We start from the raw sequence: 25,110 nt of genomic DNA, 5'->3' as shown, positions 1-25,110 counted from the left end.
TTTTATTTTTTGTTTTTTGAGATCTGAAACTTTCAGTGTGTTTTTATAGTACAATGAAATCTTACATGTCAAAAGATTATGGAAAATTTAATTACTCATGTCAAGACCCCTTTAATATTTACATTAGTGCTAAATCAATATGTGTAATTTAAAGACTGATTCTTACATTATTACATTTGGTCCCCCAATTTTGAATATGTGGTTATATTATTATAAAGTAATATTATAAATTATAAAACCGATTTTCCTAACAAAATACTAACCATAATTTTCAACAAAATGCCATGGTGCATTTTTGTAGGACAAAAAGTCAGTTTTTAAAGTCCTTCAAAGCTATTAACACTTTATAATAAATTTGCCAGCCCTTAACACTGCTCTACTTTCCCCTGCTAAACTCAAAAATATATATTTTTAGCTATTTTTAAGATTTTAATTTACGCATTTAAATTTCATAACAAAATTAATTCAAAAATGTTATTGTGTAATCTTTATCAATATTAAATTAATAAAATTAAGATTTCATTTAGTTACATTTTACCCAATTCAATTTGATGGAATTTTGTTATTAAATCGAAACGCGTAAATCTTACATTTATTTTGTTTGCGTGTAGGTGGTTGCGTGCGCGCTCGCGCATCTGTGTGTGCGCGTGCTCACATTATATGAGGCTGTGCCCGCAGCGCGCTCGCTCACCTTATTAGAGCTAAACACACCAAAGCAAGAAGCGTTGAGTCCTGCGGGATCCAAGCCTTAAAATTATGACAACATGAGATGAATTCACCCGAGGAAAGATAGAAGGACAAAGTGTCGAAGAGTTCCTCCCTCAGCAAGTGAATTCACCCCTTCGTTCTCGACTTTTGTTCAATTTTCTTAGCTCAGGTCAGTTTTTTAATCTGCTATTTCCTCATGTTTGGTTTGTTACTCATTCGTGTCAGTCATATATATTACTTTCTGCATCTTTTACTGTGATTCAATGGCTATAGTGTGCATTTGAAATGGTGAAAATATATCATTTGTCCTGTGTTTGTCTTATTGGGCTCGTTTTGGCATATGCTGTGCGGAACCAGCATTTAATCAGCCCATAAAACGGGACATACAGCTTGAATATAGACTTTTAGAACTCTGTATGATTTATTTTGTTGATTTATTGACATACATGTGGATTTAGGTCCATATAATTGTATCATTATCTCTTTTAAAAGGCAGATGTGTGTGATGGCGTTTCTGTCAGTTAGCTTCAGTGCTAATGAGGATGGACGCAGCAATGTCACATTTATTACTGGAGGTATTTTGTGTTGTTTTTATAGTTTCCAGGTATTTTCTTTACATTTAGCAACTTTATACTTTTATTAAGGTGTTATTGAGATGATATGGCACATGTTGGACTTCTGGTCACCGATAAAAACTTTTGTCGACTCTTTTGGTGCAAGGGCCTGTCTTCAGCTTGGGTGGATCTGTTTTATGTGTGTTTTATTTATTTTCATTTAAATGAAGTTTTAGCTTTGGTTCGTTTGTAAGTGCATCTGACACTAGAGGTTTTAGGCTAATGCTAGTTTATATACAGAGTTAAAGGGTATTTGGTTAAAGGTGGTTTGTGATTCGAAGTCCATATTTAAATGGTCTTACTGACATTTAAAGTCTTTCATATGTGTGATATAAAGAGACTTTGGTCAAACATACTAAATTAGGCAATCATAGAACCAACTTGAGGATATAAGATAATGTAGCCTACTCCAGCTTTCTGACTGAACATCTCTTCTGTCATAGTTATTTAACCTGAAACAAACAAACAAACATCTTGCTATCCATTTGCATATGTACAATACAACCTGGAAGAACATGGGACACTTTTAAAGGACTAGGTGAATGTGATGCTTAAGAAGCAAAGAAAATATAAATATTAGGGCTGTCAAATGATTAAAATATTTAATCGCGATTAATCACATAATTTTTGTAGTTAATCGCGATTAATCGGAATATCTTTATAAACATGAGTGGACAAAATATGCTTCATCCAGATGTATTTTTCAGTCATCCACACAAAACCTACCCTACCATCAGAGTTGAACAACAGAAAATGAACACCGCACAACTCAATTCAAATTATGTACTAAATATGTTAGTTGTAAGTGTATTATGATAGGATTTATTTGCTGCTTTTTTGAGTTTTGACAGATATGCAAAAAAGTCTGCACTGTCATTTACATTTGACAACTCTGTGCAAAATACATCAAAAACTCCCTTTAGACCCCGGTCATGATTGTAACCGGTGGGATTAAATGGGTTAATGACAGTGTAGATTACCTGCAGGGTTCCAGCAATGTCTTCAACTTCTGCATATTCCGTTAGCCGTTAATCAGTACCGCCACTCCCTACACGTATATTACACAGTCTGCGTAACGCACCAACTCCCTAGGGGGGCACCAGAAACTCCACCGGCTGCCTTTACTGGCACGTTATACGTTATTCAACGACCCGTAGCAGTAGCGGAATACAGACAATCGCCTCGCTCTTGCACTTTCACTTCGCGCTCGCACCACGCCTCGCAAATTTCGTGCCGTGCCTCGCAGTGTAAGACTGCTGTGCTACATTGATCAAATGCATGGCGCAGGTATCGGCATATCTCCCACCATCTGTTTTCCTGACGGTCAATGCATGTGACATTAGCGGCTTTTGCACGAATTGACTCGCCTGTCATGAACTACGTTTTATTCAAAAGGTCATATTACGCGTTAACAGTGTTAAAGGAATTTTGCAGTAACGCAATAACTTCGACAGCACTAATAAATATAAATGTTTAACTACTTGATTAGACATCTGAACTTTGCCCCTTTGTGAGGCAGTGATTCAAACTCACAGTCTGGCTAAATGATAAATGATCTGTAATAATATGTGGAGAATATAATTTAAAGTGGGAAAAGTTCATAGTTAATTCCAAAAGTAGTTTGTGCAGTTGAATCTTCGGTTAGTTAAGCATTTTGTAACACGTTTGTGCAAGTTCGCTTTCTTGAAGACAAGCTTGTAGTCAGATTTTTAGCTGAAGCCTGGCTGTTATTTTACAGGTCAGTTGTTACCAACAGGGGGCTGATCCAAATGCCTTGTTTTTCTGTAATGGGGGAGGGGAAATGAGCATTTTGAAGCGGTGCAGTTTTGGTAATTGCATATCAGGAGTGCAATGAGTGGCTTTTATCTTTCACTGGTCAACTGTCTGCTGTTATGTGGCATGTCAAAACCAAGCCATACATCCCATTATAGACATGATCAACTTCCTCACGGTTGTTTGTCAGATGATGTGGTAGAAGGGTAGTTTCTTTTGCGGTTGGATTTAGATCTAGTTAAACTTTCCTTTTGTTATCTGACTGGCTGAGTTTATTCAGGTTTGTAACATTTGCGCAATCACTTTTTAGGTCATTTTATTTTAGCTGGCGGCAATGTAAGTCACAGTAGACAGTTCCAAGGTGTAAGCACATTTTGCTATGGGTAGGCTGTATAAGGAATATTCCAAGTTCAATCAGACTGATCTCACAGTGTAATCAGAAACAGTAGGTTGACTTTTCTTTAGCTAAAATTGGTCTGTGCTTACCGAAATGAGAAGGACTGCTCCCGGTGGCCAAAGTGGTAGCCCTAAGTGTTGTGAGGGGTATGTGCACATGTGTGCGGAAGACCATTTTGTCCATGGTTTATCACATTTTTTTTCTGTCTTGTTTTCTCGTGATCACGACTTAATTTTCTTTCTTGTTCTCCTGATTTCCACTTAAAGTTCCCACGAGAAGACACCTTTTTGCGCCTGGAGCAGGTCATCGTCACAGGCAAAGCATCTTCATCTTCTGTTTATCCCAACAGTAGGCTTCTCTATATCAAGGAGATGGATTTTATCTCAGTTTTATCTTGTGACTCGCAAGTCTGCTGACCTGCATCTCTCAGTCATAATCCGGTATCCATGGAGTAATGATGGGAAAATTAAGCTTTCTGAAGCAACAGGGCTTTCATTACAGACATATTGAAATTGGGATCGTAATCAAAGCTTCTGTGCAAGGTTCAATTTACTGCCATCTGGTGGTCAAAAAATGATGCACAACTAGCAATAAAATTTAATGCTATTATGACGTTTTCGTCTTTTTTTTAGCTAGTGTTTATAAAAAAATATGTAATAACCAAATGAAGGCTCAAAGGCTTCATATACAGTATGAGTTAAGAAGCTACTGTGTTCTGTTAAAAAATTAAAACAGAGTAAATTAATGAGTGATTTTCAGACTAATTAACTCGTCACAGATCCCGTTTTTTCACAAAATCATTGAAGCTCAGATACACTGTTTCAGTGGCACAAAGCTGTTTTATCTGCCGTCAAGTCTTGTTTAATGAGATATGTGACGCCGTCCTGCTCTGACATTGCAATACTTAATGACATCTCTGGAATGATTCTGCAGTGATTTACACTTGAGCCGTGATCACGAGAAAACAACTCTTATGTTGAGATCATGAGAAAACATGACAGGAAAAAGTGATAAAACATGGACAAAACGGGCTTCTGTACGTGTGAGCTCTCTTTTCAGGATGTAATGTCTAGGGCTGCCCTCTAATAGTCGACCAAACTTTAGTCGATGAGAAGAGTCTTGGTCGACCAAGGGTTGGACGCTAAGTGGTATTATGGGGTAATTTTCGTTAAGTAAGCTTAGGGTTAAGCCTACAAAATAAAGCAATTTTTATTTAAACTAAAAATTCAAATGAAACTGGGGGAAAAAAATGAAGTGCAATTAAAATGTGTTTTGTTCAACTTTTTGAAAGATGGCTTTACAACAGTTGTGAAGGGCAACATCTCTATGGAAACTAACCTACTTCATCTGTGCAATCTCTACCGGTCGGGTATTTCGTTGTCCGGGAAAATACATTGTGTGTGAATAAATTATTTTGTTCCCTCCTTCACGAGATATATATATATATATATATATATATATTAGAGCCCGACCGATATGGGTTTTGAGACTGATACTGATATATTTTAGAGGGGGAAAATTCACAGATTACTAATATGGTGACCGATATAGTTAATTTTTGAGCTGGAATGAAAACAGACCTTTTCTATGTGGATTGTGCACTGATTTTGCACTGATATGACTATGCAAAGGTACTCAAAAGGCCGCTTTCTTAAATATTTTTATCAAAGAATATTTGAAATTAATATTATACATTGTCAACAAATTCTAGAAATGAACACTGAGAAAATAAAGAATAAATAAAAATACAATAAATAGCTTAATAAACATCAGTATGTTCAGTATCAGTCAAATGCTGACCATTTAAATCAAGAATAAATAAAAATAAAATAAATAGCTAAATAAACATCAGTACTGTATGTTTAGTATCAGTCAAATGCTGACTATTTTAATACTGCCAGTCAATAAGGGGGAGATTGTAAAACAAGAAGCATTTACACCTGCCGAGACAAGAGAAAAACAGCAGCAGTGGTGTTACACCGTATTCTGCTATACAAGTTCAGGGGAAACCTTCAACGGTGGAAAACCAGACTTTTAAATATTACATTTTATAAATGCAACGACTTCAATTGTTCGGTTGAAGGGGGTACCAAACTGTGAATCCTGAACAAAACAGTTTGGTGAATACATGTTTACACATTAGCTTCCACTCAGCTGACAGGTATGAAAGTAGCTACATGGTTAGCTAGTTAGCTATAAGCTCGTTGTCACGGAGAGTAAAATATGACTAGCATTGCATCTCACCAAATAGGTAACAACGTAGCATGAAATCAACACTCATCAGACACAATCCACCACCGCACCATTGTCTGCTGAGCTGCAAAAAGATGCTCTGATGTTTACCTTTCAATCTGCTACAATACTGACTGCACTGACAAACTATAGTTGGCTAACAGCAAACAGATGTGATAAACGTGTGACATGGTTGTCAGGGACATAATAACTTTATATCAGTCATATTGAAAAGGGAAAATGATGGGGTCATTGTTTATTAACTTTCCAGTATGTATTTCAAAAACTAGTTAGCAACTAAGACACTGCTTAACTCCGCACTGTTTAACTCCGCCCTGCCTGCAGAGCCACCGTCAGCTCAGAGTCAGAGCACGCTCTGCTGGACAAACTACATAATGACACCAATTCTAAAGCATTGTTTTCTGCATTATATGTTCTGAAAAAAAGTTTTCATATCTGCGCATATCTGTAAACATATACGCCGATACCGATATATCGGTCGGGCACTATATATATATATATATCGCAATATCCAATTACATCGCAACACCCGGGCTGAGGAAGCAGTGAATTTTCTTAATTTAGTGATTTTGCATCGAAAAAGAAATTAATTTATTTAAACAACGAAAAACAAATCAAATACATTTCTAAATTCAAATTGCACTCCAAACGAAGCGAAAAAGCAATTAAAATAATGAAGTGATCAAAATAATTATATATATATATATATATATATATATATATAAAGTAACCACCTTTCCATTTACCGACAGGCAAGTATCCGTCTAAACATGCAGGCGGAAAATTACTTACACAAATGAAGACAAAAACAATTATAAATATAAAAATAATTGATTATAATAATCACTGAAATATAAATCATGGCTCGAGGTGAACGTGTTTTTGTATTTTGTTTTAATCACAAATGTATAGGCTGCAGAGTGGTGGTCACAATTAGGCCTGTTGCGATTATTAAAAAACCGTCTGATCGCGGTTATTTGAGAACCTCGATTATTGGGCATTCTAATTCCAATCACACTATTGTGCCCAAATAAGGGAATTTTAAGCGAATATACTGTATAAATGCCATGAACGGTGCGTTCGTGTGTCATTCAATTGAACTCCGAGTCCGAGTGTCATTGAGCCGCACTGTGGACATCAACCAGCTCCTGTCCTGAAGAGCGCGTGAAGAGCTTCAAGCGCTCTGAATCAGAAAGTGGGAGTTTGGCGCGAGCCTCTGCTGACAATGCGTGCACTGGCTCGTACCAAACTTCCACGAAAATATAAATAAGTATAAACTGTGACAGTGAATGCAAAGCCCTCCGGTTTCACTTTAAATAATCGTGGAATGGCAAATGCTCCTGTTTCATACATGCTGTTAATGACATGCAGTGAGAAAGAGGAGACACAGGTTTTGCTTCATGAGAAACAAGGGCTCATGGGTTTAATCAGAGCATTAAAATAATGTGTGAAAGTGAAGAAATTAAGACAGAAATATTTTACTATAGCATAATAACAAAATATTATATAAATATAATAATTTATGTATAAAAATATATATATTTTATAAAAATATATAATGTAAAATATGAGTTCAAAAAACAAGTGTAAACGTAAAATTGACAAACTAAATTTGACCAAAAAGAGAGAAATATTTTAAGCATTTAGAAATATTTTGATATTTAAAACATTATTTTTCATGTCATTCATGTTTTGAAAACCTTAAGGAAATCATATATCCCTATTTTATTATTTGATTTTTGTTTCAAAAATGACTTCTTGAACCTTTCCACGAGACTGCACGCCTCTGTACAAACAGATGGCTTTTCTGTCATCTGTTCTTAATAATATAATAAAGTTTACAGCATTACGTCGTCATGGTAACGAAATTGTAAAATTGGATTTAACTTTACACAGAAAAGGTTAGTCATGGTTACTACAATATTACTATAGTAAAACCATGGTTAATTTTCGTTAGGGTCTTTAACTAAAAATAACCCTTTTCTCTAATTACTAAATCAACATTTTAACTTAATACCTGCACTGTTACGCTTCATGCATCATCATAAAATGCATTTCAAACTCTACTGCACACACACCAATTAGCCACATCATTAAAACCACCTGCCTAATATTGTGTAGGTCCCCCGCGTGCCGGGAAAACAGCACCAACCCGCATCTTAGAATAGTATTCCGAGATGATATACTTCTCACCACAATTGTACAGAGCGGTTATGAGTTACCGTAGACATTGTCAGTTCAAACCAGTCTGGCCATTCTCTGTTGACCTCTCTCATCAGCAAGGCGTTTCCATCCGCAAAACTGCCAGGAGGATCGGCAGTTACAGAAATACTCAAACCAGCCCATCTGGCACCAACAATCATGGTCCAAATCACTGAGATCACATTTTTTCCCATTCTGGTGGTTGATGTGAACATTAACTGAAGCTCCTGACCCGTATCTGGATGATTTTATACACTGCACTGCTGCCACACGATTGGCTGATTAGATAATCGCATGGATGATTCATGCGCCAGACGGGCTGGTTTGTGTATTTCTGTAACTGCTGATCTCCTGGGATTTTCACGGACAACAGTCTCTAGAATTTACTCCGAATGGTGCCAAAAACAAAAAAAACATCCAGTGAGGGGCAGTTCTGTGGATGGAAATGCTGTGTTGATGAGGGAGATCAACAGAGAATAGCCAGACTGGTTCGAACTGACAAAGTCTACGGTAACTCAGATAATCGCTCTGTACAGTTGTGGTGAGGAGAATAGGGTGGGTGCTGTTTTGGCGGCACGAGGGGGAGCTACACAAAATTAGGCAGGTGGTTTGAATGTTTTGGTTGATCGGTGTATATTCGATATTCGGAAGCTGTACATTACTATAGAAAGAACTTTGCTATTAAAATGGAAACGAGGGATGTTGTGACACAGCTCAAGTGTTTTAATCTCATGCGGAATCACACATCTTCGTCAGCGGAGTAGGGAAACATATCGTTGGCAACGAACACCCCAATCGCTTTAGTTATTGTTTTATGCCTGTCCGAATTAGCACTGAGTGTGTGCAGTTTCGGCTCATCTGCAGCTCTGTGCGTGCCTCGCACTATATTTCCCTGGTGATTTCGGCGTAATTACCAGGATACAGCACTCGTGTCAAGCAATGTCCGCTAACAGTGCCTGCTTTGTAAATGTTTTTTGACGCTTATCGTTATTGCTGTTGTAATCGACTGCAAAAATAAAATGTTTCCAGACAGGAGACCTGAATAACGCAGGGGTCTTCTCTATCAGCGGCTCGTTTTCTCCGCTTGTCATTTTAAACTACATGCAACGCTTGCAGAACAGTGATGTCATCAAGTTGACCCACGTGATACACAGGTGGAGCGTTCCATCTACAGATCCATTCAGGTGCATTAGCGGAGGTTGTAACTGTGCATGTCTAATTGACGCGCTTTCTTTGCAAAACCTTGTGGTCCATATGCGTCAAACTTGGTGAACCGCGGTGCCAATGCTTACCAAACCGTGGGTGGCAAACCGTATGGTTCGGTTTTTACCGAGAACCGTTACACCCTTAATATACTCTCGGACCAATAGAGAGGTTGATTTATTTTTGCTGATATTTTTAGTTTTAAAGGGATAGTTCACCCCAGAAATTTTTTCTTCTGTGGATCTCAAAAGATATTTCGCAGAATGTTTGCTCTTTTCCATGCAATACAAGCATACAGTGACCTGGGCTGTCAAGCTCCAAAAAGATCAAAAGCACCATAGAAATACCTTTAAGTAGTCAATAGGACTCATGCACTTTTCAAAGTCTTTTAAATAGGATACCTTTGCGTGCAGACCAAAATAAGTAGCTTTCCGCTGAAAATCTTCCGCCATTGCTGCCATCTCTCATTCGCAATTTCAGTAATTCAAACTGGCTGAATTCGAATAGGCTATGTGTAAATGAGAGAACCAGGCATGATGCATCTTCACGTGCATTATTTGAATAAAGGATAGCTGGGGTGGAAGGAAAAGGACTTTAATTTCTGGCTTTTCGTCACTTGTGGCTTCAGAAGACTTGCAATAACACACAAAAATCATACCCTATGGTTTGCTTTTATGGTGCTTTTTGTATAGCCCATATGGAGCCAGGATTTTCATTTTTAGGTGAACTACTCTTTTTAAGCAAAAGCTGTCATGTTAAAACATGCAGAATTGCGGCAATACTCCTTTGATAGTACTGTTCGGTCTGCCTTATTTTTTTTGGAGTGAAAATAAGTTTTGAAGAAGTAAAATGAACACTTCATACAACAGTTCAGCCAGACCACCTGTTTGAATGCAATCAGCCCACCGGATCTTGCTAAGGAAATCTGACAACTGGACTGCTTGCTCAACTTGAAGAAAACCTGTCTGGCCACTCTGCCTGGAGTCATGTGGCAGGGCTAAAGGGAATGTGTGCAGAGAGGTGTACCTTACCTCACTCTACAAACCACTGGGAGCTTTTATACAAACTCTGGTGGGAAAGAATTATCCAGCAGTTTGTGGCAAGCTTTTGTTTGTACATGGGCATGTCTACTGTGCTTGGTTCTGATTGCTTCTGTGCCCATTCAGTATCTCTACAACTGGGTTTAAGTGTGTTTTTCATCAAGATTGAAAAGCTTTGAAGTAGTTGTTTGGCACAGTTTTGTGGTGTGCTTGCCACACTCAGCATTTTTCGGGCAGCACATGAAACATTTTTTTTTTTTCCACAATTAAGAATGCCGACTTAATCCATGCAATTTACCCATCTACCTCTGATCAACAAGTCTTTTTGTTTTTAATTGACATAGTGTTTTTGGTGTAGTGGGTTTGTACTATTATATTGAAACTGAATTTTTACCAGCGCTTCATTTATAGTTATTTTCAAATGCCATTCATGTAAAGATTTTATTGTTTTAGCCTTGACCCAGACTTTCAATATTAAACTATGAAAATCCGTTATGAAAATACAAATTATGAACTATGATAGTCTTAAAGATTGAAATAAACATTAAACCATTTCAAGATTTATTGTGTGAAAATGATTATCAATTTTTCAAAAGTATGACTGTCCCACAGTTGTGGCGTTATTTCCACCACACATAACAATTTTGCCGCCTAATAAAGTCTTTTCAAAAGTTTGTATACTTCTTAACCAAGTCGACAAAAGTGTTAGTGAAGAGCCTGCTTGAGATAAAATATGAGACAAGTGATGTTTGAAGAAACCAAAGTAATATCAAGGTAAATATCACTTGAGCAGAATATTTGTATTGGGCATCATTTCCGATCAAGCTGTAATTTTGCAAATCATGCAAAAAACATGAAGATATTTTGTAATTGTGTATTTAGTATACATGAAATGTCAGTTAAGAAATTAGCCATAGTAAGACAAAGGATTTCGCCATTTTATTTCAAAAACGCTAAAAATGTAATTTCCATCACTGTCATTTCCACCACAGAATTGTATTAAAGACAATACAGAATTTGAGATGTGGTGGATATGACACTGGTAGGGATTTTCATAAAAAACATGACAATAATGACATTAAATTCCTGTGATGTGTGTACATACATTGTTGGGATTGTTTGTAGTTCGTAATGACAGTGTGAAATGTTTTAACTAGACAACATTTCTCGAAGTCCACAGTGCTGAAAGTAGGTATGTGCACGAGTACTCGACTAATCAAGTAATCGTTCTGCACCAGCTAGTCGAATATTAAAAAACATACAAGGTGTGTTTAAAGTCTCAAGTTTCATTTGGGAAAGAGAGTTTAAACAGTCCTCGTTGTGTTTAAGGTCATGCCATGGAACATGTATATTGGGACTGCCTTTTTATGTTTCTTGTCCAGGGCTCTTCAGTTGGATGGGGGTGGGCTTTTGACCTGACCTAACTATTCCTAGTATTGTGTCAAAAGTATTTGGCAACAGTGTCCAAAGATATGCACACACACCTGTCACGCAACAAGCTATGATGCTGAACTGTCCTTCAAAGTAGAGGTCGACTGATAGTGGATTTTACAGATACCAATATCTAAGTTGGGCAGTACCTGCTGATAATGATTAATCAACTGATAGTCTTTAAAATTGATACTGAATGAAAAAATAACAAAGTAAAATAGTTCTGAACTTTTTATTACAAAAATAAACAGTACTAACTGAACCATGAAAAGGTATTGCACTTTTTTAAATGAAATAAATATATAAACATTAATATACACTGGTGGCAAAAAGTTTGGAATTATGTACAGATTTTGCTCTTAAGAAAGGAAATTGGTACTTTTATTCACGTAAGTGGCATTCAACTGATCACAATGTATAGTCAGGACATTAATAATGTGTACAATTACTATTACAATTTGAAAAAAAAAAAAAAAAAACTACAAAGAGTTCTCCATGTGCAGCAATGACAGCTTTGCAGATCCTTGACGTTCTAGCTGTCAGTTTGTCCAGGTACTCAGGTGACATTTCACCCCACACTTCATGTAGCACTTGCCATAGATGTGGCTGTCTTGTCGGGCACTTCTCACGCACCTTTCAGTCTAGCTGATCCCACAAAAGCTCAGTGGGGTTAAGATCCATAACACACTTTTCCAATTATCTGTTGTCCAATGTCTGTGTTTCTTTGCCCACTTGAACCTTTTCTTTTTGTTTTTCTGTTTCAAAAGTGTCTTTTTCTTTGCAATTCTTCCCATAAGGCCTGCACCCCTGAGTCTTCTCTTTACTGTTGTACATGAAACTGGTGTTTAGCGGGTAGAATTCAATGTCAGCTGAGGACATGTGAGGAGTCTATTTTTCAAACTAGAGACTCTGATGTACTTATCCTCTTGTTTAGTTGTACATCTGGCCTTCCACATCTCTTTCTGTCCTTGTTAGAGCCAGTTGTCCTTTGTCTTTGAAGACTGTAGTGTACACCTTTGTATGAAATCTTCAGGTTTTTTGGCAAAGCTTCATTTAATGAGCCAAATAGCTTTCGACTGTGTTTGATATAATGGCAAGTGATTTTCTAGTACCAAATGATCAATTTAGCATGATTACTCAAGGATAAGGTGTTGGAGTGATGGCTGCTGGAAATGGGGACTGTCTAGATTTGATCAAAAATTACTTTTTTCAAATAGTGATGGTGCTGTTTTTTTACATCAGTAATGTCCTGACTATACTCTGTGATCAGTTGAATGTCACTTTGGTGAATTAAAGTACCAATTTCCTTCAGAAACAGCAAAATCTGTACATTATTCCAAACTTTTGGCCGCAGTGTATATGAACTAATATTCGATTTTAAATTTAGCACCATTATATTTTTGCATTGAACATTTCTATCCTGGTTGTTAAAAAAGAGCATTTCATTTCATTTTCAACTAATGTGCATAAAATAAAAGTTTTAGTATGTCCATATTCTCAAATGATAATTCAAAAGTAAAATGAGGAGGGAAACGCTTCAATAGACGGTTCACATGGTGTTACACTTGCACTGATTCCTACTACTCCTCCAGACTCAAGCTTCATGATAACAACAAAATACCATATTGTTTTTTATTCAGTACAGTTTATTGTTCAGTAGAAATATTCACAGATAGCAGTGTTATTCGGCTGTACTTGGTGGTGAAGTGGCTCAGACTATGAGCACAGGTCAGGGGCTGTTCAAACAGATGGCACACAACAGACTGGAACCAAAAGGGAGGATCTCGAGACAAACATTTCCAAGTTGAACATCTTTCCTGACAAAGTATTTAAACAACTCATTGCTTAATCTGAGACGGCCAAAGACCTCCACCTACTGTATGGGGCTGTTCACACCGAACGCTTTGCAACCATCTATTTCTTTTTCTATGTAATTGCATGCTAGACTAACGTCTTTGTTTCCCTTTGTTTGTTTATTTAGTGTCTCGTGCAGGAGCACTGTTTTTTAGATGTGTCTAATTAAAAAACTTTAAAAGCATATTGAAACACCTGCTGTCTGTTAAATTGTGTTTGTTGAGCTGTGTCTAGCCTTTTTTAGCACAAGAATGTGATCGATCTGAAGTCATCGTATTACAGTGAGGATAAAACGGGGAAAAACTATCAGTGTGGATTTTTGCTGATAACCTATAGTTCCAGAAATCTGTTATCGGTGCCGATTAATCGGCAAAACCGATATATCGGTCGACCTTTACTTCAAAGTTCCTGAGTAGCAATTAAAGAGCGGGTGTGAACTTCTGTAGAGATGTGGAATTCAGACCCGGAGTGTTGGCTAACCAGAGGCTCTCAACTTACAGGTGGTTTGAGAATAGCTCCTGACTGTTGGTTAAATGATTCCTCCATTAGGGACTTTGAAGCAAATTGATTTGTTTACGCTGTTAGCTTATTGAACTGCTGTTGACTTCTTTCAAGGAGTTCAATCTGCTGAGTGATAAATTCTGTTTGGTTCTTACGCTTTAAGATAAGGCCTTGTGTAATTCCACATGCAAACTCTTTTGTTATAACCTTAGTCTCAGCCTCAGATGGCACGTCCACAGTCTGTGTACTAACCGTCTGACGCTTATAGCACATCAAAATTGGAAACTTTCTCAGTCCAGTCAGACCAAATCTGATTGGCTGACTTCTACAGGATTTCCGAGAGCTTAGTTTGCGCTGGTTCCGTGTTGATACATTGAGTGCTTTTGAGGACTAAACACATAATTTGCCCATGTTTTCCAGGTTAGTCACATCAACTGTTTTAAAGATATTCAGCATTTGGTTTGAGGCACATAGCAGAAAGTAAAGTGGATATCTATGAGCAGAGCTGTATATTCTACTTAGTTATGTCTGTTATATATTCTGTAATGAGGTTCTGTGCTGTACTTGCACTCGCTACACATTTTCCACTATTTTCCCATGTGTTTTCTGTGCAATCGCTCGCGGAGACTTGCCATTTATATAAATTATTTATTTTCCCATGGCGGTCTTTTATTATGTATGAGCTGTCTCCGATAACCCCGCCCCTAAACATCACGTAATGACAAACCTGGCTGTGACTGGTCGCTTTATATGTCAGCTAGATGGCTTTTCCTGCCTAAGTGGGCGGTTCTTTGCCAATGTTAGCTGCAATAGACCCCAGACCATTGTTGATTAAGTAAAAGGTCTGGCTACTTCGCAGATGGACGCAAAAACTTATTTGGTATAACGGCCCCTTAAAGGTTCAGTATAAAACAGTTATTTTTAATTTTGTATTTCATGTTTGCAATTGAATTGGACATAGACTGGTTTGTGCATTAATGTCTAACCTAACAATTTATTAAATATTAAACATTTTATATATATATATATATATATATATATATATATATATACACACACACACACACACACACACAGAGGTGGGTAGAGTAGCCAAAAACTTTACTCAAGTAAAAGTACAATTACTTAATAAAAAAATGCTCAAGTAGAAGTAAAAGTAATAATGTTATAAATTACTCGAGTAAGAGTAAGAAAATATCCAATAAAAAGAATACTCAAGTAGTGAGTAACTAGTTACTTTCACATATAACATTATGGATGTTTACTCTCTTATATTCCAGTACATGATACACATTTAACATGCATTACAGAATGATTAATAATAATACTATTAATATTATTGTTAATAATGGAAATTGTCATTATTCACCACCATGTTGTTCCAAACTCATATGACTTATTTCTTCCATGCATCAAATTAAAGGGATAGTTCACCAAAAAATAAGTTCTCATTTTCTCACCCTCATGCCATCCCAGATGTGAATGACTTTCTTCTGCAGAACACAAATGAAGATCTTTAGAAGAATATCTCAACTCTGTTGGTCCATACAATGCAAGTGAATAATAACCAGAACTTTGAAACTCCAAAAATCACATAGAGGTAGCATAAAAGTAATTCATATGACTCCAGTGATTTTCAGAAGCAATGTGATAGGTGTGGGTGAGAAACAGATAAATATATATAAAATATATATAGTTCCACTGTCGTAAGTGCCCCATTCAAAAAATCTCAATAAATTATGCATTTATTAACACTTATTAAATTAAAACCAGTAATGTAATGACAGGAACCCATTGTAACGAAGTAAAAAAAAATCAGAAATGTACTTGAGAGAGTGAAATGTACCCACCATGAAACATAGTCAATTTTTTTCCAAAATGTTACTCAAGTAAATGTAATGGAGTAAATGTAGCACCTTACTACCCACCTCTGTATATATAATTTCTGTATCTGGACCAGCAATCAAAACAACAGTGTAGAGAGAGGGCAAAGATAATCACAAGGTTGTTTTTGACCCAGGAAGGTGCAGAAAGGTGACTTGAGAAGAGGGCAACTTATTGCACAATAGCTGCATGACTCTACTACAGCTCACATATGAGGGGAAAGAAAAAACCTCCCAAGTGCTTTGATTTGAAAGAAACCCAAATAAAATATAAGAACATGTTCTGTACGTATGCCAAACGTGTAAAAAAAAATGCACTGACTCCCTTTGCTGGGTTTGAAATGGAAAACCACGAGTTGTTTAAATGTGTCTGAAGAAGAGAAGTGGGAAGTGAATTTCTGTTGTGTGCTGCAATGTTCTTCTGAGGGCTAGAATTTAGAACATCATAACACCAGTTTTTTTTCTAGTGTAAGTCTTTGGACTTGATGTTATCTTGTCCATCAGTCATTTTATACTGCTTTGACATCTAGGCTATTTGTCATTTTTGAGACTTTGGCTATGTTCAGATGCGTACTGCTTAGGTGTAAAATTAATTAATTAATTAATTTATTTAATTTAATTTGTTTAATTAATTAAAAATTAAAATTAAATCGTAAGTTTCATCATGATTTGATCTTGTATCGATTCCCTTAGCCAGCAATCCGATGTTTGCCGATACCTCAAAGTCTGCCACGATTTCGATTCAGGGGCTTGCGATCGACATTACGATATAATGTGTCTATTTATTATCTCACAGATGCAACCAAAATATAATTAGAATATTTTATGGAGCTCTCTGGAAAGTGCAATTCCAGTATCCACATTGGGACATCCACAAAAAAAAACAAAAAATAAATAATAAAAAAAATAGTCACATACATGTGATCATCAATCGTTTGATGACAGCTCATTGCCTTGTGGAATGTGGGAAACACTACAATGACAATTTGTCATCTCTACAATAGTCAAGCAAGACTTTTAATCCAAAATACTTAAATACCCACGACAGGAGATCATGTGCTACCCGTGTTTTTTCTTGGCTACAACTTCCACAGTTGTATTGAGAAATTCTGTTACAGTTTACTGTGATAAATGTTAGTAAGTGTGTTGATGTGAAGGTTTGAAAAGTCTTGTAATTGATGTGGGTGCAGAGCAGGTGTTTGTTTTACATGTTGAATCGGTGACATCGCATCCTAGGTGATTACATCGATGCATCGATTCAAATCGATGGATTGTTACACCCCTATGGACAACCATACTGCTCTTACTATTTTTGAACTAGCCTATGTAGTACACTGTGCATAGCATGAGATTTTTCTGTTTGCTCAGAATGCCCGGATAGTAACTGTTGCCAAATGTGCCAAAACGGACAATACTGTGTGGAATACTGTATCCCACAGGTAGTGTTCAAATTAACCTTCCATTTCTGGAATGATGAACGGGAATTAATAAAATCAACAGTGTATTTTAATCTCTCGACTCATTGATTGGCCTGCCAAATGTAAGTTTGGACACAAAATGTAACTAAACATGCCAAAATAACATTTCCGAAATGATGTCCACCCACATCAATTATATAGACCTATAAAAAATGAAGCTTAAGTGTCAAACTGAAGACAAACTTATAACCCATAGGTGCAATTAAATTTAATGTGACATATTTGGTGATAGATTTATTGTCATTATTTCATATCATTATTATTATTCCTTATTTTATTTCCATTTTATTTTTGCATTATATTTAATACATTATATTACGGTATCTAGGGATGCCGCAGTGCAAGTTTATTATGGTTAGATTACCGTCTGAGAAAAAAATCGCAGTTAACTGGTTTTACAATTATTTGCATGGTTTGTTGATTTATGGTCTTGCGTTTTTACAGGTTCTGTCAAACCTTTAGACAATTAGCCAGTTATCTTCTGATAGGAGGTGTACTGAATTGGAGGTGTACATGTGGATGTATTTTAAGGCCTATCTACAAACTAAGTGCCTCTTTGCTTGACATCATGGAAAATCAAAAGAAATCACAAAAAAAATTGTGGACCTCCACAAGTCTGATTCATCCTTGGGAGCAATTTCCAAATGCCTGAAGGTACCACATTCTTCTGTACAATCAATAGTACGCAAGTATAAACACCATGGGAACACGCAGCCATCATACCGCTCAGGAAGGAGACGCATTCTGTCTCCTAGAGATGAATGTAGTTTGGTGCAAAAAGTACAAATCAATCCCAGAACAACAGCAAAGGACCTGTGAAGATGCTGGAGGAAACGGGTAGACAAGTATCTATATCAACAGTAAAACGAGTCCTATATCAACATAACCTAAAAGGCTGCTCAGCAAGGAAGAAGCCACTGCTCCAAAACTGCTGTAAAAAAGCCAGACTACAGTTTGCAAGTGCACATGGGGACAAAGATCTTACTTTTTGGAGAAATGTCCTCTGGTCTAATGAAACAAAAATGGAACTGTTTGGCCATAATGACCATCGTTATGTTTTGGAGGAAAAAGGGCGAGGCTTGCAAGCAGAAGAACACCATCCCAACTGTGAAGCATGGGGGTGGCAGCATCATGTTGTGGGGGTGCTTTGCTGCAGGAGGGACTGGTGCACTTCACAAAATAGATGGCATCATGAGGAAGGAAAATTATCTGGATATATTGAAGCAACATCTCAAGACATCAGCCAGGAAGTTAAAGCTCGGTCTCAAATGGGTCTTCAAAATGGACAATGACCCCAAGCATACCTCCAAAGTTGTGGCAAAATGGCTTAAGTCAAGATATTGGAGTGGCCATCACAAAGCCCTGACCTCAATCTGAAAAATGTATGATCTGAAAAAGCGTGTGCGAGCAAGGAGGCCTACAAACCTGACTCCATTACACCAGTTCTGTCTGGAAGAATGGGCCAAAATTCCAGCAACTTACTGTGAGAAGCTTGTGGAAGGCTACACAAAATGTTTGACCTAAGTTAAACAATTGCAATGAGACCAAATATTAACAAAGTGTATGTTAACTTCTGACCCACTGGGAATGTGATGAAAGAAATAAAAGCTGAAATAAATAATTCTCTCTACTATTATTATGACATTTCACTGACCTAAGACAGGGAAAGTGTTCTACAATTAAATGTCAGGAATTGTGAAAAACTGAGTTTAAATGTATTTGGCTAAGGTGTATGTAAACTTCTGACTTCAACTGTATATGAGAAACGCTCCAATCTAGGGCATGACACCGCTTTTGCGCATCCCGAGCTCAGTGATGTGCTTCAGTGTAACTTGAGTGCCTCAAAAGTGCGTAAATGTAAGATTATGGGTGCGCAATGTAGTTCACAGCATCCAACCATTTTTTTTTCTTCTGCTTTTATTATTTTATTATTAGTTTATTAAAGCAATCCGTTGTCTGTCAGACGACCCAACAGTGAATCGGAAACAGACTGTATAAAAAATCCTGTCCACAACATCTTAAAAATAAACCTTTGGACTATGCATATTAACGAGAGCATTGCTTAGAGCAGCAATTTAAAGTCCGATAATGACTAAAATTCACATTTATTGTTGAATGCAGAGAATTTGTACAGAAGCAATGCTTTAAATAATGATAACGATTTAATACACAACTTTTCCAAGTTTACTCGCCTATAGTGCAAGTTGCGTCTATAATTCATCACTTTAAAATGTACCATGAGAGGTGCATGGTTTGTTGATTTATGGTCTTGCGTTTTTACAGTTTCTGAGATCTGGAAAGTTTGATAAAAGCTATTGTAGCAGCTTGTCTGTTTTAGATGGTCTGGAAATGGCATTGTGTAAGCTCAGCTGCCGCCCCACCTCTCCTTTTGAATGAGTGCCATTGTTTTTGGAAAGCTTGAGCAAGTTCAGGGATAGGAAGTGTGATATGAAAAGTTCTTGGACTTTTAAAGCTGATATGTGTAATTTTTTTTCAATCTTAAAATTCTTTCTCGTATTCCAGCTCTGGAAGATGTTTGAAAGTGAAGTGATTATTTTTTCAATTCCATTTGGTGTTGCTAGTGACTATTGGATTTGTGGATGTTTATGTGGAGTTTTGTTGTGACTCCAGTTGTCTCAAATCTGTTTTTCTTGCAACATGGGTTGTAAAGTTTGCACTGTGTGTACAAAAACATGTGCTGGTGAGTACTGAGCTGTCAACTCCTGTGTGACTTCTGGGCTCCTTCCCCTTTCTTCAGCAGTGGACCGAAAGTATTGATTATCTTTGCCATTTATAGGCATGCAGGGATCTTGAATAGCCCATTGGCTCCTTATCAGACCTGCATTTATTTGCTCTGGCAGGCGCACACGTGCTTGTAAGCGGAGCCCCTCCTGTCTAGGACAATCACAGCTGCTTAGGTGAAATTCTGGAGGGTGTCAGTCAGACCAATAAACCCACGTGCTGTACTGGGAAGAGGACTGTGTACATACTAGCTTCTAAAATGGAATACTGTGCAAATGTCAACACAAAGGTATTTACAATGGAATGACTTCTTGTGCAGAATATGTTGGTTGCATGCGAGTAAACCTTAAAGATAAATATATAAGAATTAGTTACGGCCAAGTGTTGCTTATTTTCAAGAAAGCGGAGACATTGTCTGAAGTAACAACAAAAATGTTGGATTTTTGGGTCATTTTTGACTCTCCATATGTTTTTAGCTTTTTTTGTGTGTGTGTATGTGGTTGCTTTGATTGTGGAGCTACATGAACATACCAGAACTTGGAGTGCATAGATAGAATGAGTCTGGATGGGCAGTGCAAAGAGTAAATTAAGTTATCTCTACTTTGTTTTGGTCCCTCTGTTCAGACCGCGTTATCTTGTCCTTACTGGTGAACTCGGCCAGTGTCCGTTTTATTAGTCAGTGTTTTTGTGAGGACTAATTGATGGGACATGCAGATACTGTTCCAAAAACATATCTTTTCAGGCTTATCTGGTCTTCATGGGTGATGTATCTCTGTAAAAACAAACCATTCAGCTGCTTTTCTATCGCCTGGAGAGAAAATGGGCAAAAGAGATTCAGGGCCTTATGTTCTCTTTTGCTTTAGTCCACTCATGTACTTTATAGATATGCTATTTTTTTGCTATTGTTTGTTTGTCAGAATTAATAGGAATGTTCTGGGTTCAATACAAGTTCAGATCAATCGACAGCATTTGTGGCATAATGTTGATTACCACTAAAAATGATTTCAACTCACCCATCTCTTTAATAAAATAGAAATAAAGCAAAGATCGAGGTGACAGTGAGGCACTTACAATGGAAGTGAATGGGGTTTAAAGGCAGAAATGTGAACCTTATCATTTTATAAAAGCACTTAAATACTTCTGTTAAAACTCATGTATTAATTGAGCTGTAAAGTTGTTTTTGCCATTTTTACAGACGTTTTAGTGTTTACAGCATTACGTTGTCATGGCAACGAAGTTGAAAATTGGATAACTTCACACACAAAAGGTTAGTAAGGGATTTTATCACTAAAATCATGTTCACATGCATATTGTTTACGACTTTTGGCTACTTATGGACTTGCCCCATTCACTTCCATTGTAAGTGTCTCATTGTAACTGTTATTTTTATTTCTATTTTTTTCTTTCAGAAAAAGAGGGACAAGTCAATGTATTTGTGTGGTAATCAACATTATTCACAAATACTGTCAATTGAGCTTAACTTGTATTGAACCTTGAATATTCCTTCATATTTCATGTCAAATTATTACAGGATTTTTCTGGTACCCGCTACATGAGTGTTTCTAAGCGAAGCAATTAATGAGTACAAACAGTGTATAATTAAATTGAACAAAATGTCCTGTGACTCAGTTTAAGATTGAGGTTAAGACCTCTCCTTGTCAGTGTTCCATGTGTCTAGGTTTCTGTGTCTCATTTTATACACTGCATATTTTCAAGTTATAATGCAGCAAAGCCATAACCAATACATCTCTTAAGGCAGCTTAATTTAGCTTAAATTAATGATTCCAAAAACTATGGAGGCTCAGAGAATTTGTCATGGTTGCACTAAGTGGTTACAATTTACACCAGAAAACTTTACCGTAACATAATACTAGTGGTGGAAAGAGAAGCGCAGACTTGCTTTGGTTATACTTATACATGTATAAGATGTTGTACGTTATTAACCAATGTGCAGAAAATGGTGAAATGGTGTCTTTTACTGCTGGTAGAACATCCCAACTGTACACACCAAGGAAAACTATTTGCAATAAATCTAACTGTGCTATCCACCTTTTTCCTGCGTCCCGTGATGCTTAGCGAGAAATATGGGCGTTACTTCCATTGTCAAGTTAACAGCTGTTGTTGTGGCGTATGTCCATTAATTCTTACATTGTGGTGTTGGGATTTTGAGGAGAGCGTGTATGATTTTGTATGGACATACATCAGTCACTATAATGGTGTTACTAAACGATAATAAACTGCAAAAAAGTCATAAAGACAAAGAACGCGAGAACAAAACCGGCACGCCGTTTCTTCCGGATACAGCTGAGATTTAATCTAAGCACAAACGCAACATTTCGAGTAAAATTATTGGTTGTTTCAGTGGAGTACCTGTGTTAGTTCTGCATCGGATGTGCTTGTCATCTGGTCACTCTGCATGTTCAAATCAGACGGACACTGAGGAAGAGCTGTGAAGTTCTCATCTTTGGGTATGTAATTGCTTTTTCAAGTTTTCCGATTGGACGGTTATTTCCTTTTTAAATCCGCACGCAAATTTAAACATTTGTTCGGTGGGTGATTGAATGGTGAGAGTTGGTGCTTTGCTGCTGTCCGGGACGCATCAGGACGCCGTTTTAAACCTCAGTTGCGATGTGGTTTTTGACTACCACTGTATGTGTTTTTTGTGATCCAATCACAAAACATTTTGCACCCCGTTTACAACTATATTTAGCGCTGACCTTTGTGATCGGATCATCCAAAACGCTTCTTATTACCAGCTGTAAACAGGGTCTAAAATGACTGCAGCCAGAGTTAGGGAATGCTATAGAACAACTTCTGGTGGAAGTCCCACCCACATTCATTTCCCCAGTAAGACCCCAGGGAAAAGGTGGATAAAGAAGAATAAATAGTAACATTATACTGTAGAGTATAGACTTTGCTCCTATGTTTCAAAACTGTCTCTACTCATGTATGGATAGGTTAGAAAGGTGAACTATTCATAATTTTTTCCATGAATGTTTTTGTTTTACAGTGACACTGCAGTCCTGATCTCTTCTGTTGGGAGACATTACTCAGACTGGAGGGAGGAGCCTAATGCCTCGGAAATGTAAAACTATCAGTTACTGCAACCCCACCCCTTACAGGGAACCACGGTTACGAGCCTCCAATCCGCCATCAGTCTGGAGGTACTTTCTTTTCCAAGTCTGTATATGACATTATCAAATTATCCTCAAATTGTGCAATGGTAATTCACTCAATTAAGTTTTAGTTAGATTGAATACACTTAATTTACTAAAAACAACACAGGCTCTCTTTCATGTATTCATCATTATCATGGAAATATGACCTCCATCAGGGTGTTTTTTTTAAATCTTTGAATGTGGGAGCCAACATCAACACTCAGTGAAAGGAGTCTTGACCTAGTGGTTAGCACAAGTGCTCCAACAAATTGACCTATGGTACCCATGCAAGCAATGCAAGTTTGAGTCTGCTAGTATAATTTCCTGTTCCCACTACTTATACCCATCATATCTTGTCCTTGGTCTACTAGGTCTATCCATAAAAGTGGCTAAAAAACACTAGCTACCCAATAAGTGGGTGATGGAGAAAAAAAAGCAGTATAAATACTCGCTTGCACTGTATGCTGCCTGCTATATGTTTAAAAATAGTAAGTGGTATAATTGCACAATAAACGTTATCATTATTAATGTACATTATCACATGAGCTCACTATGTTTGACACATGACCTCACCACATATTGCATTTTTAATTCAGCGAGTAGTATATAGTTATCTTGGAAATAAACATGTTTGTTTTGCATGTTCAATCAAATGTGTGTAAAAACTTGGTCTCTGTCAGCATTGCAGCATGAAAAAAGCTCATTCACAGTGGCATGCATGTTCATGTGAGAACTTGCATTGTTTTAAGCACTAAACAATGCAAGTTATCGTGTAAACACAAATGCCATTGGGAACGAGTTTCTCTCGTAGCGCTCATGAACATGCAATGGATGTCAAGACTTGCACAGAAAAATTACCTCCATGAGGCCTACGGGTTATTTCTCACCAAAACATATTGTATGCCTTCAGAAGACTTGGAATATGACACAAGTTGCATGGACTACTTTTATGATACTTTTGGGTCCTTTTTAAGCTGTAAAGTGAGGCACTATCCACTATCTGGAAACTCTGTTGTACACTGCTCATTTTGGCAAATTTAGTTGGTAGAAGTCGACCGACAGTGGATTTTGCTGATACTGTTAACTGAGGTGGTATTTAAGGCCCATAACGATTTATAGAATGTAAAAAAAAAAAATCTTATTCTTCCCTTACTGTGATGGGCGTAGACAAAGAATCCTAAATGAATAAAATCCCAGATGCAGTTTATTGTTCAACCAAAATAAAAAAAAATCGATTTGGTGCATAACATGGGACTTTTAAGTATAAACAAGCCCGAAATACACCGGGGACTCTTAATTTGAAATGATGAAAACTATCGGCAACTGTTGCCATAGATCTTTGCCAAAAAGCAGCTATCGGCATGGTAAGAGTTGTATGGTATTCTGGACATACCCAAGCTGTTCTATGTGTGTTTTAGCTTCCCAAAAACTGAGGTTCTATTTCCATCTTGCCTTGAATTACCCCTCCTTTGTCTTGTCTGTTTCTAAGCTATGACTACATGAATTGAGCTATAGGCAGTGGCAACACATGTGGAGACGTGTGCAGAGCCAGATGCTCAGCCTGTGCTTCAGGAAGAATAGAGTGTTACGACATAATTGGAGCAAAGTACACTTCATAATTGTGACCTCATCCTTGAAGTTTTTTCCCACCCCATGAGTTGGACAGGTTCTCTGGCAAGCCCGTTATGTAGGAAGTCATGAGCGTTTACAAGAAGGGGAGAGCAAACAAATCTCCTGTTAACTGAAGCAGTGTGCTGATTTCAGTATGAGCTCACCTCATCCTTTGACATTACTCATTTGCCATGTTTTGCTTTTCACTTCTGGGTATTTGTTTTCTTTTTACATAATGCTGTTGTGCTTTTTCAACCTCAAA

General features: G+C 37.2%; 1 protein-coding gene across 2 annotated transcripts in view; it reads left to right on the top strand.

The window, feature by feature from the left end:
* Positions 1-579: 579 nt before the first annotated feature.
* Positions 580-25,110, top strand: part of fbxo34 (F-box protein 34) — a 30,123-nt gene continuing 5,592 nt past the window's right edge. The window contains exons 1-2 of one of the 2 annotated variants that reach the window (XM_051647044.1): positions 580-877; positions 23,090-23,243. In XM_051647044.1, coding sequence (XP_051503004.1) covers positions 23,152-23,243 — 92 coding nt within the window. In that variant the 5' untranslated portion in view covers positions 580-877; positions 23,090-23,151. Of the gene's footprint in view, positions 878-15,066; positions 20,369-23,089; positions 23,244-25,110 lie in introns of those variants that run through there. The other variant, XM_051647045.1, reaches the window with a different exon arrangement.

The sequence above is a fragment of the Myxocyprinus asiaticus genome, chromosome 20, assembly GCF_019703515.2.
Source record: "Myxocyprinus asiaticus isolate MX2 ecotype Aquarium Trade chromosome 20, UBuf_Myxa_2, whole genome shotgun sequence".
Taxonomy (NCBI): Eukaryota; Metazoa; Chordata; class Actinopteri; order Cypriniformes; family Catostomidae; genus Myxocyprinus; species Myxocyprinus asiaticus.
The sequence above is the reverse complement of the archived record's forward strand: the minus strand, read 5'-3'. Positions and strand labels throughout refer to the sequence as shown.